Source organism: Halyomorpha halys, unplaced genomic scaffold (genome assembly GCF_000696795.3).
Source record: "Halyomorpha halys isolate HHAL.00 unplaced genomic scaffold, Hhal_1.1 Scaffold592.1, whole genome shotgun sequence".
In the NCBI taxonomy this organism is placed as follows: Eukaryota; Metazoa; Arthropoda; class Insecta; order Hemiptera; family Pentatomidae; genus Halyomorpha; species Halyomorpha halys.
In genome coordinates, this window is record NW_027106458.1 from 44,433 (window position 1) to 55,682 (window position 11,250).

General features: G+C 30.3%; 1 protein-coding gene across 5 annotated transcripts in view; it reads left to right on the forward strand.

Moving 5' to 3' along the window:
* The first annotated feature begins 7,581 nt into the window (after positions 1-7,581).
* LOC106684564 (hepatocyte nuclear factor 4-gamma) overlaps positions 7,582-11,250 on the forward strand; it is a 44,061-nt gene continuing 40,392 nt past the window's right edge. For all 5 annotated transcript variants that reach the window (XM_014426714.2, XM_014426715.2, XM_014426716.2 and 2 more), the window contains exon 1: positions 7,582-7,758. In XM_014426714.2, coding sequence (XP_014282200.2) covers positions 7,590-7,758 — 169 coding nt within the window. In that variant the 5' untranslated portion in view covers positions 7,582-7,589. The remainder of the gene's footprint in view (positions 7,759-11,250) is intronic.

An 11,250-nucleotide genomic window follows, 5' to 3' on the forward strand; every position in this document is an offset into this window, starting at 1 on the left:
TATATATTATACATAAGGAACGGTGGGATGTTCACAGACTTGATAGGTGCATATGGTTGAAAGTAATAAAATCTTTTAGACTGAGCTCTGAACTTTCAATACAAGATTATTTTAGGCTTACCGGAAAATAATTGTGAAACAACATGTTATAATTTTATCTATGATTTTTTTTCTGATTTATAAATCACAAATTTTATTTTTATTAAAAAAAAAAAATAAGGGAAAAGGAAATATGGAATAAAAAAATAAATAACCTTTACTACTCCAACCCATGACAGATCAGGTGTTTAGTACATTAAACAGGGCTCCCGAACCTACAGGGTTGATTCACAACTACATTAATAGAATAAATAATTTTCTGCCACAGCCGGAATCGAATTCAGGTCCAAGAGTAAGTAGCACTGATCCTTAGCACTGCCAAGGTGAGATTATCACGCACGTGGGATCACTAATTTCAATGAAACTTTTTTTGGTGATACTAGGACGAAAAATATTAGAGATATGTTTGAGGGTTCTTGCTAATGCTCCCTAGGAACCGATTAGAAAAAAAGTACATATTTTTAGAATTTTTTTATGTTATCGCATACCACCTTTGTTCTCAGGTTCTAATTCCTTTACGAAGGTCTAACTTGTATAATTTCGAACAGCTTAGAGGTTCCTAAGCGCCTTTTAAGTTTCGTGTAGATTAGTGTTGTATTGTTGAAGTTATTATAATTTTTGTGGTTTTCAAAAGGAAATCGGAGGCCCCAAGTAAGGCGATTTTTTTTTTTTTACTACTGCAATGTCAGTGTGTACAAAGTGGACCAGGTAAAATATATTTTCGTATTTTATTAAACATCATATTTAAAGGTTTTTGCTTACTTTGTCACAAATAAACCATCCATAAAGACCTTAATGTTCCATATGTAGCCGATGTAGCCCGAACCAGATATCAATCCTTCCATTATAAACTCCTTAACCATCAAAACCCGCTAGTTTCTAACTTTCCTTCTTCTTCGATTCCTGATAGTCCTCCAGGTGCTGGAAAAGAAGACGGCCTCGGGACCTTCTAGTGTAGAAATATGATTGAGTGCCACTAATAGGTAATTTATCTGCATCCCTGTATCACTCCATTTTGATCTTACGTCAAATTTACTTAATGTATTTTTTTGTAAATAGCAATAAATAAATAAAAAGGTTTTTGAGGGTGCTAAAAATCTGACTTACTGGCATACTTTATAAAAAAACTGTTTTTTGTTTTTGTGATTTTAAATACGTTTAAAATCAATTAATACCATTGGCTGTATTTTAAATTCTAAATCCAAAAAAAGTCGATTCGTATATTACCTCTAATAATACTACTCAAAATGACATAATAACAGCACAGAATTAAAATAATTTAGGCCAACAAAACAAGCTAAGTGGGACAAAATATTTTTTAGGGAGAAATAAAGTTTGGTTTTTTGCACCCCAAGAAACCCTTGGATACAAATTTTTGTAGTAATCAAAAAATAAAAACATTAACTCAAACTTTTCGCTCTAGTGTGGCAGGTAAAATATTATTTTGTATTTTTCCTTTTGAAAATGAACACAAATTGCAATTACTTTTAACACTACTCTACTAATCTATAAACCACTAAGCAAATAAACCATTAAGCTTAAATGAGGCTTTGGGCACTCTAAACTGCAAAGATACAAATCGTACTTCCGTAAATAAATTAGAACCGGAGATATAAAATAAAAAGTTTGAGAAAGTTTTCTTTAGTTAAAACTGCTTTTTCTTCGTATAAAGATATAAAATTTAAATGTTATTTTCATAGCTTGAAAGAGCAGAAGTTCAGCTTTCCAACATCTTTAATTACCTCAGATTTGAATAGCATTGTATTGGAGCAGTATTGTATGAATTTATTTCGTGAACGAGAGACATCGGCAGAAAAAATATATACTTCAAAAATCGAGCCCAAAAGTTTTTGATTTATATGAAAATTCGTATTTAAGGTTTTCAAAAGACGCTAAAACCGAATGACTTTCTTTTTTCTTATCAAAAAATTTTAGGTCTCCTTTACAGAAGGTGACTTTTGGATTTTGGATTTTTTTACACACTTAAACTCATTTAATACAATCAATAATCTTTTGTTCTTATTTTACCCAAACAAACAAATTTATTGGTATTTAATAATCATTAAATAGTGCAGAACAAAGGTGGTATGCGTTAATATAAAAAAGTTTTTAAAATTTGTAATACCTTTTTTTTCTCGGTCTTTAGGGCGCTTTAGCGAGAACCCTTAATCACGTGTCTGTTATTTGTTTTGATCTATTACAACCAAAAAAGTTGCATTTCGGTGATCTCACGTGCATAGCCCCCGCTCCTCGGATTAAATATGTAGTGATAAGAAAAATGATAAAGACGGTAAATTATTGAAAAATATGTAAAATAAAATTGGTTTAAAACTCTTAAAAATAACAGGAACTGTTCCTAAAAAAGCATCAACGAGAAGATACAAATTAGTGAAAATTAAACATTTTAAAAAGGCTCAAATATTATAAAAATATCTGTGATATAATATTGTGTAGGACATAATAGTGATTTTATTTACAAATGTACTATATTATTATTTCAAATTTTTAAATGAGTAGATTAGACTTTTTAATTAATTCGAAAAAAAGTTAAGTACAAAAATGTAAACAAAATAAAACTAACAATTTTTAAATTAAAATAAATAAAACATATAATAAAATAAATAAAGCCGGCTGGAAAAATGTAAAATAAAAAATTACCTTCAAATTCTGATTCAACATCTTAACTTTGCAACTTTGAATCATTTTCCTTCTGACTTGATGTGAATTTTTTTTAAAATATTTATTTATTGCTATTTACAACTGTACATTATAATACATTTAGTAAATCTGATCTGAGTTAAATTGGAGTTTTACAGGCTTGTAGAGAAACTACCCATTGGTAGCACTCTAATGACATTTTACATTAGCTGGTCTCGTGGCCATCTTCTTTTCAGGCGCCTCGGGGGATTGTCAGGAATGGAAGAGGATGCAAGATTAGAAACTAGGGGGTTTGAGTGGTTAGAGAGTTTATAATGGAAGGAGTGATATCTGGTTCGGGCTAGATCGGTTACAAAGGGAGCATTAAGGTCTTTATGTATGATTTTATTTGTGAAAAAGGAGCATTGAGGATTTTACGAAGGATTTTGGGTTGTAAGGATTGAATACGAGAGGAATTCGAAGGTTTAGTGGAGCCCCAAACCTCAACTCCATATGTCCAGATTGGCCTTATTACAGTCATGTAGATCAGTCTTTAGTAATGAATTGGAAGTTTGGACCGTTTGCCTAGTAAGTGCTGTAATAGTCGAAATCGACGTGCTGTTTCCTGTCTTTTCAGTCTTGCGTGAGGATTCCAGGTTAATCGTTTGTCCAAATGTAGTCCAAGGTAGCGGATCTGTTCGATAGGGGTAAGAGTAACATCATTAAATGAAACTGTAGGGCAGTCAGTAGGTTTACGACGAAGGGTAAAGGTGATTTAATGGGATTTGTTGGGATTTATTTTTATCTTCCAATTTCGACACCATTCTTCGAGGGCTGTGATATGGGATTGGAGATTTTGGGATACGATTAAGATGTGAATTTGAATAAAAAACTGCACGTATTGGAAGACAGCTGATTTCATTTTTGGTTTAAGAACATTAAAAAATGTATAATTCAGCCAAAATTATCGATTCAAATTGTTGACTGTAGACCTGTTCAATAGAAAAATTGAAGGCTGAAGTAGTTAATTTAAGTATTTGATATAATAAGACAGACCTCTGTCGTCATTAATAATACATTCTGCAAACAAATTTTATTATCTCTCCAAGTCAAGGATCCAGCCCGCACAAGTGTCTGATGAACACTTCACCTTTCATCAAGTCATGAACTTGATGGCTATAGCGTGATACTGACCGCATCACTCTATGAAATCATCATTCTGAATTCAGCATACGCTTATCTGAAATATGTTTATGGGTGGTAGAAATTATTTTTTATGTACATTTTTTGTATTCGGTCATCAACGTTCATTTTTGAGGCAGTGGTTTATTTCTTATTGACAGAAATGTTAATCGTGTGATAAGGCTGGAAAATTGAATACTTTTAGAGTTATGAAAAGCGAATTGGACCTTTAAAGTTAATTACTGTCACTTGGCTGTTTTCAATTCTGCATTTCTAAAATAAATTAATTAACTTTGAAACTTGGCGTAACTTGTTGCAAACATCTGCAAGTTAGTGTAGAAAGTTTAAAGCGATGTCTATCATAAACCGTATAACTGTGTTCTTAATAATTTTACCGTCCTATCAAGCACAACACTTGAAATGTGGATGTACGGGGATTGAAAGAATACATATCGTCTAGATTTACCTCCTTAAAACATACGAATGTCATTTCTCGTAACATTCATTTCATGAATATTATATTGATTCAGCTGCTGAAGATGTTCATATCTTTCAGGAAATTGGAACAATTTTTCATAATTTACACTTATTTTCGGCTTAAACATCAGTATAAAGGCTAAAGAGATTTAGGGGGAAAATTGATTAAGAAAGAAGGATTAGAAAGATGCAAAAAGTAGGTAAAATAAACGTTAATAGACTTATGAAATGATTATTTTATGAACTAATTTTTCTCAAGTTATAATAAGTAAATTTAGAATCATTTTCATTACCAGTGATGTGGTGAGAGGGATGCGCTGGGATCTCTTGAGCTCTGCTCTACCCCTCACACGTGGGGGATGGAGTGGGCTCGGGGATCCTTAGGTCGATAGTGTAAATATTGTATATAAGAGTGTAAATGTGACTGGTGATTATTTTTTATTTTATTCATTTATTATTATTTTTTCTTCATTTCATTCAACATCATAGTTTGATTATTTTCATTTTCTTTATCCTTCTGTTTAAGTAATTTAGGGAAAGATTTTTTTTTTTTTTTGTTTAATTTTAGTATGAATGTGATCAGTTATCACTATTACCTATTGCCCAACGTTAAGGCAGATTATAATATTTATCAATAATTAAAGTTTTTTTTTTTATTTTTTAGTATGAATGCAACTGTCATATAATTTACAAAATGGCAGTGGTGCAACATTTATTGCTGTCGCTCTAAAGTGTCACTATGTAATGTGACGGGCCTTAATATTATAACAGTTCACACCATGAACAACTGCCAACAATCAGGTCTGACCTGCCGCGGTAGTAAATGTTATAATTATGACAACTATTATAAATTCCAACCATTACAGTGTAGGTTTAATGGAAATAGCTTTGTAAATAATTTTGTCTTTTAAATGATAATTTGGGCATTTTAAATTATTTCAATAGACGCAAAATTGGTTCTAATTAATTTTTTTATAAACCGGATAGTCGTTAAAAAAATGAAAATTAGATTATTTTGTTGTGACATTAGTTTTGTGTTTTGAAATTTTGAGCCAGCTTGGTAAAGCATCATGCAAAAACAATGTCAGATAATGAAGAAATTTCATTTTTTTTTTTTTTTTTTATAGAAGTGCTTTTATGACCGTAAATGACATTTTGAGTGTAGATTTTTTTTTTATTTTTGAAGTCGTGAAATCGCAATATCATAGACCACCCTTCAGGAATATTGGAATAAGTTGAAAATCTTTTTTTCTTATTTATTAATATATAATATAAGTTATCATCTACCACTGCCGGATTCAAACCTAGATCCTCTGAGTTAGTGGGAAAGCGCCTTACACACTGAGCTTACCCACTCCCAATAAAAATAATAATAACTATATCATGAAATACATTCCTAGTCAAACGAATCACAGAAATTATGTGTCTTATTTCTTTTTTAGTGCAGCCTAAACCACGTTTTGTAGCAAAAGGAATTATAAGAGAGACAGTAGGGATTACTTATCATTGCTATTCACTATTTGTCAACAAAATAAGATTTAAAGGTTTTTATTGATTTATTTTCACTCCATCTTCAGCAAGGGACTTTGTTACGGAAGGAGGATGGTAGGGGGTTATCACTATCTTGAAATAATTTCAAATTCACAAATCTTGTTTGCTAGTATTCGAAGATAACAATCCTAGAATCAATCGTTAGAAGAAAATTGAGAAAATCAAACCTTAGCTCAGAACACCTTCGAAAGACCCTTCTTAATGCAGAACACCGTAGACAGAGACCAAAATTAGCTAGAGAACACCAATCTTGAACTAAGCAGGAATGGAGAATCACCGAAGAGAAGAGAGCTGCCCTGGCAACCATACTCTTTACAAGGCAGCTAACCGTAGAAAGAGTAAGGAGAAAATCTGGAGAACATGAAGACGGAGAACCTGTGGTATTGGGAGGTGGCTTCGTCATGTTCTGGAGATACATTGCTTTGGAGCAATTTCGACACCAATCTTAGGAGTGTTCTTGAATGCTTGAAGGTTTATAGAAATTATTTAAACAAATTATATAGTGGCTTACATGGCTACGATTGATGCTAAATCATTCTTTATGCAGGATAATGCATAGCTACATAAAGATCATGATATACAGTCACTAGCCAATAAGTTTGAACCTTAGTCGAATTCAGGGTGTGTATGACAAAATTAAAAGAAGTTTTGGGTGGAGGGGGGGGGTTCATCCTAATATGCCCGTACGCTAGAGGGCAAACAAATGTAAGGGGGCAAGGAATTCGTCGATGAGACCCTTAGAAAAACTCGTGGATCAAACCTGTGAGCTTGGCCAGCCTAAAATATCTTTTCGTGTATGGTTATCAGAGGATGCAGAAAATCAACCCAAGAACCGTTGGTTTGTAGACCTCTACTTGATTAAATAACCTAAAAACAAAATGACGACAAATGAAAGTCTATCGCTAGGTAAGTTTAAGGTCTTTGAAAAGCACTGTGCATTCCTAGGTTTTGGGTCAGGGTCTTGTTGTCCGTCCCGAAATTTTTAAAAATCGACTTGCTTTGTCTCGATCCGCCAACTTACAACGTCGGGGTTTTGAAACTGCTTTTTATACAATCACTTTTATTAAATTGTAAGAAGATGGTCCGGGTGGTAACCCTTTCGTGCCTGGCATTTAGGTGTGGTAGGATCTTGTATTTGTTTCAAATACGTTTTTGAAACATTGTATAGTAATGTTATACATAATATAAATTACATATATGATACTTGCTACCTTTAGGGATCCTTCACTGGAGGAAAGAACAATGCTTTGTGTTATTTGAAAATAAAGAGCTGCTCAAAATATCTGGCTTAAGAAAGATAAGCACAATGAGTCGGGTATATAGAATTGAAATCTACACAGAGTTAACGCTGAACAATCTTATGGCATATAAATTTTTAGGAGGGATGGCTAAGGTATTCATGGTACTGATTATTCATTGGTTAAAAAATGTAATTTTTTTTTTTTTATTGTTATCACGGCCTTTTTTTTTTTAATGTCCCATCTTGAAAATCCTACAGGGAATCCCCTAGCCTAAATGGCAGATACAAGAGCCAAGGTAGGTAGGCTGGAAACAATTGCCGTTCAATTCGCGGCAACTAATTTAAGACTAATTGTATTCAATGGAAGATATGCAGCGGCAGCGGAACCGGGGATACAGTACAGATGGCGCTGGTGTCTCAGTCAGTGATAGCACATTTCGTCATTGTCTGTTATCAGTGGAGAGCTGGTCGTCTCCGTGTGTTCTTGTCACTTGTCCTCTCGTGCCCTAGAGAAAAAAATACCCGACTTACGGAACTTACTTGCGGAGGAGCTATGAAGACGGCTTATAAAGGTAATTTATTCCTGCTTTAATACACATTCCTACAGGAAATTAGTCTTTCTATCTCTCAAATGCAAAAACAAATTACAAAATTTTATTGTACTGAAATCTGTCACAATGATTAATCATGCTAGATTATTGCAATCAGGCGACATACAAAAACAAAACTCAAACTTTACATGAAATTCCGGCTTGATTAAAAACTATAATTATTGTTGATGACAGTTTAATTTCTTTTTACAAATACAGATTAAATTACTTTTTAAATATCTATTCTTACATTTAAAACTAAATTTGCTAAGCTATACATTCTTCTCAGTTTCATTTCTCAATTTCATTTATTATATATTATAGAGATGATATTATTTTATTTGTGATAAAAAAAAAAAACTTAGTTACACCTATCCTATTATTAAACAATAAATATTGTACTACTGTGCAAATTTAGAATGCTATAAAAAAATATTAATTTTCTCTGCATGTACGATAAAAAAAAAGCATTTTTTGTGAACGTTATTTGAAAACGTTTATTTTTAATATAAAAAATAGGATGAAGAGGCAAAGTATGCCATTAAACTATAAAATTTCTCTTACATTGGCATTTATGTAAAATAAAAATAAAATTTGTGTAAAAAACGTAACTATTTTAACATAAAAATAATAAGTTCAACTAATGGATTGTCACAATTTCGTACCGATTTATATCACTAATGAGAGAACTCTGTCAAAGAAACAGTTAAGAGCTGGGAGATAATTATTTATGAATAGAACTATAACTTAATTATCATAAGTACAATGTACCATTAACAATTAATAATTGTATTCATGTTAGTTTAATTATAGTTTTATTCATTACTATGTTTTCCTAGCTGTGATATATAGCTAGGGTTTTAAGTAGTTCAGAAATCATATATATATATGAAAATGTATGTATATATAATATATATATGTGTGTGTGTCTGCATTTATTAATTTTTATTGTCATACATTTTTACCTATTAACGAGCTAAAATGTTTTAATTGGTCAAACGATTTTCGATAACTTACTTTGCTCAGCTTAGCCGGTAAACATGTTGTAATTGTCCCAAATTTATAAGTTTTCATTCATATAAAATTCGGAGATTTTGTCAGATATGATATGAAAAATTAGAGGTTTATAAAAAATTCATTGTATGAGAACTTGAAAAAATTCAAAACATTTTTTGTTTGATAAATTAGTTCGAATATTCTATGTTAGACTTCTTGCTAAAATATTTTTAAAACTCAAGAATTATCCAATTTTTTTTCCCTTTTTATTTTGAATAAAAATAGATGGAAGAAATCCCTCAAATCTCTTAAAGTTTGATTATACTGTAATGATTATATGGATCATATTATAGTCAAAACTTTTTTGGTAGTTTAAAACGTCTGTTTTTTTTTAGAGCATTTAATCATAAAATAGATTTTTAATATTAATTAAGTACTATATAAAAAAATAATGAGGATATATATAATCAGTAATTATATTGTGTATTTCTTTATACATATAAGGGGACCAGAGTGTCTAAATATTGTGCATGAAGTCTTCAAGTCGTTTGATTCTAATTAACGGCCTATGTATATTGTGTCGCAGGTTCAAGGGCAGATCACTTTCCTATGTGTTTGCTATTGTTTATAAACAAAAAATTTCTTTTTATTTACGGAATAAAACTAATTTTATTTTAAATTAGTGAACAATATTTATATTACGTTATAATCTCAGAAATAATGAATAATATATTTTATTGTCAATAAGAAATGGAAACACATCTATGTTTTTGTATTTCAATATTTCGAAAAACTAAACTTTTTATTTTTAAGCTCTGTTTATTATACTTTTTTTATATCAATGTTTAATTTTCCATAAAAACTAATACATTTTATTTCCCTTAAAAAAAAAAAAAAATGAAGAAATAAATTAATATTAAAAAGTTTTCTAAAATGGTTTGAATTTATTTTAAATTTGTCTCTGATACAGTGATAGATAAATATAATTGTGCAAAATTAAAACTATCATATCTAGAATTAAATCGTTATTTTACCTCTACTTTAGTTTACTGATGATGACTTTGCTATTAACACAATTTATGAATATGTTACTAAGGTTTCGGTACAGGCTGATGTAAAAAGTAGGCATAAAATAATAATTACACAAATGTTATTAACATTTTTATTTTTATAATTTTTTTTATAGAAATGTTAATAACATTTTGCAACTTAACAATGTGAAAAATAGACATCAAAATGTTATCAATATTTTCCTGATAACAATTTTAGTGATAACGTTTCGGTCTAAACCCATTGAGAAGGTTGATCTTAAATTTGAAATTTTCTGAAATTTTTTTTTCCATCATAATTATTATGAGGAAGATTCGTATAATTTATGATTCTTTTAAGTTTAAAAAAAAACAAGACAAAAATATTTTCAGAAAAGTTCAGCTTTTTTTCATACCAAAATGTTATCACTAAAACTGTTATCAGGAAATTTACAATAACATTTTGATGTCTATTTTTCACATTGTTAAGTTGCGAAATTTTATTCACATTTCTATAAAAAAAATTTTAAAAATAAAACATTTATGTAATTAGTATTTGTATGCCTACTTTTTACATCAGCCTATACCGAAATTTTACGTTCCTATATAATACCTTAAGTCTGTAGAATGTGTACGTGGTATTCAAGACACGGTTTAAATGTATTTTATTATTCATTCATCATGGTGAATGTATTTTTTTTTAGTTGTGAGGTCAACTTGATAACCTCAAGCATTGCACTTAACTCTGGACTATCTAATAGAAAGAAGTATTTTCAATGGAAGATTATCGTAGAGAATCTAATTTTAAAACGATTTTCTATCGGTGATTCTTCTGATCCGACATGTCCTGAAGACGTAAATAGCCAAAAACCACAAACAATTTTTTTATTTAACGGTTTTTAACGATTTATGGGCTAACGGTGAGGAAAATCGAATTAATGTAAATAACAAAATCTTTTGAGAATTCAATTTCCAATAAAAATACATCAATATAATTTGAGTACCTTGGTATCCATCCGAGGATACCTCATACAAGTATTCACCATCTATGATTAGCTATTCCATTTTAGCTGTTGATGTGAGGTGTGATGTGTCTGGTGTACTTTATGTTATATTATCTTTTTCTGTTCTGATGATTTTAAACTTTAATTTAATTATTGTTGTTTGAAAGACAATTTTTGAATATTACAATTATGTTTTAGCATTTTTTATTCTATTTAGATTGAATAACGTATTCATATATATGGTTAATTATTTCATCACTACAACAGTATTTTCACAAATGGGTATTAGATGCAAATTCGTGTGGTAAAAAATGTTTGTTTTTTTAGATTTTGTTTTCGTTTCACCCTACCATTATTTTTAATTTATGTTTTAAAGTGCGTAAACTGATATCATATAGTGACTGTAGGATGAAAACAATAATGGATTTCTAAATCTATGATGACAT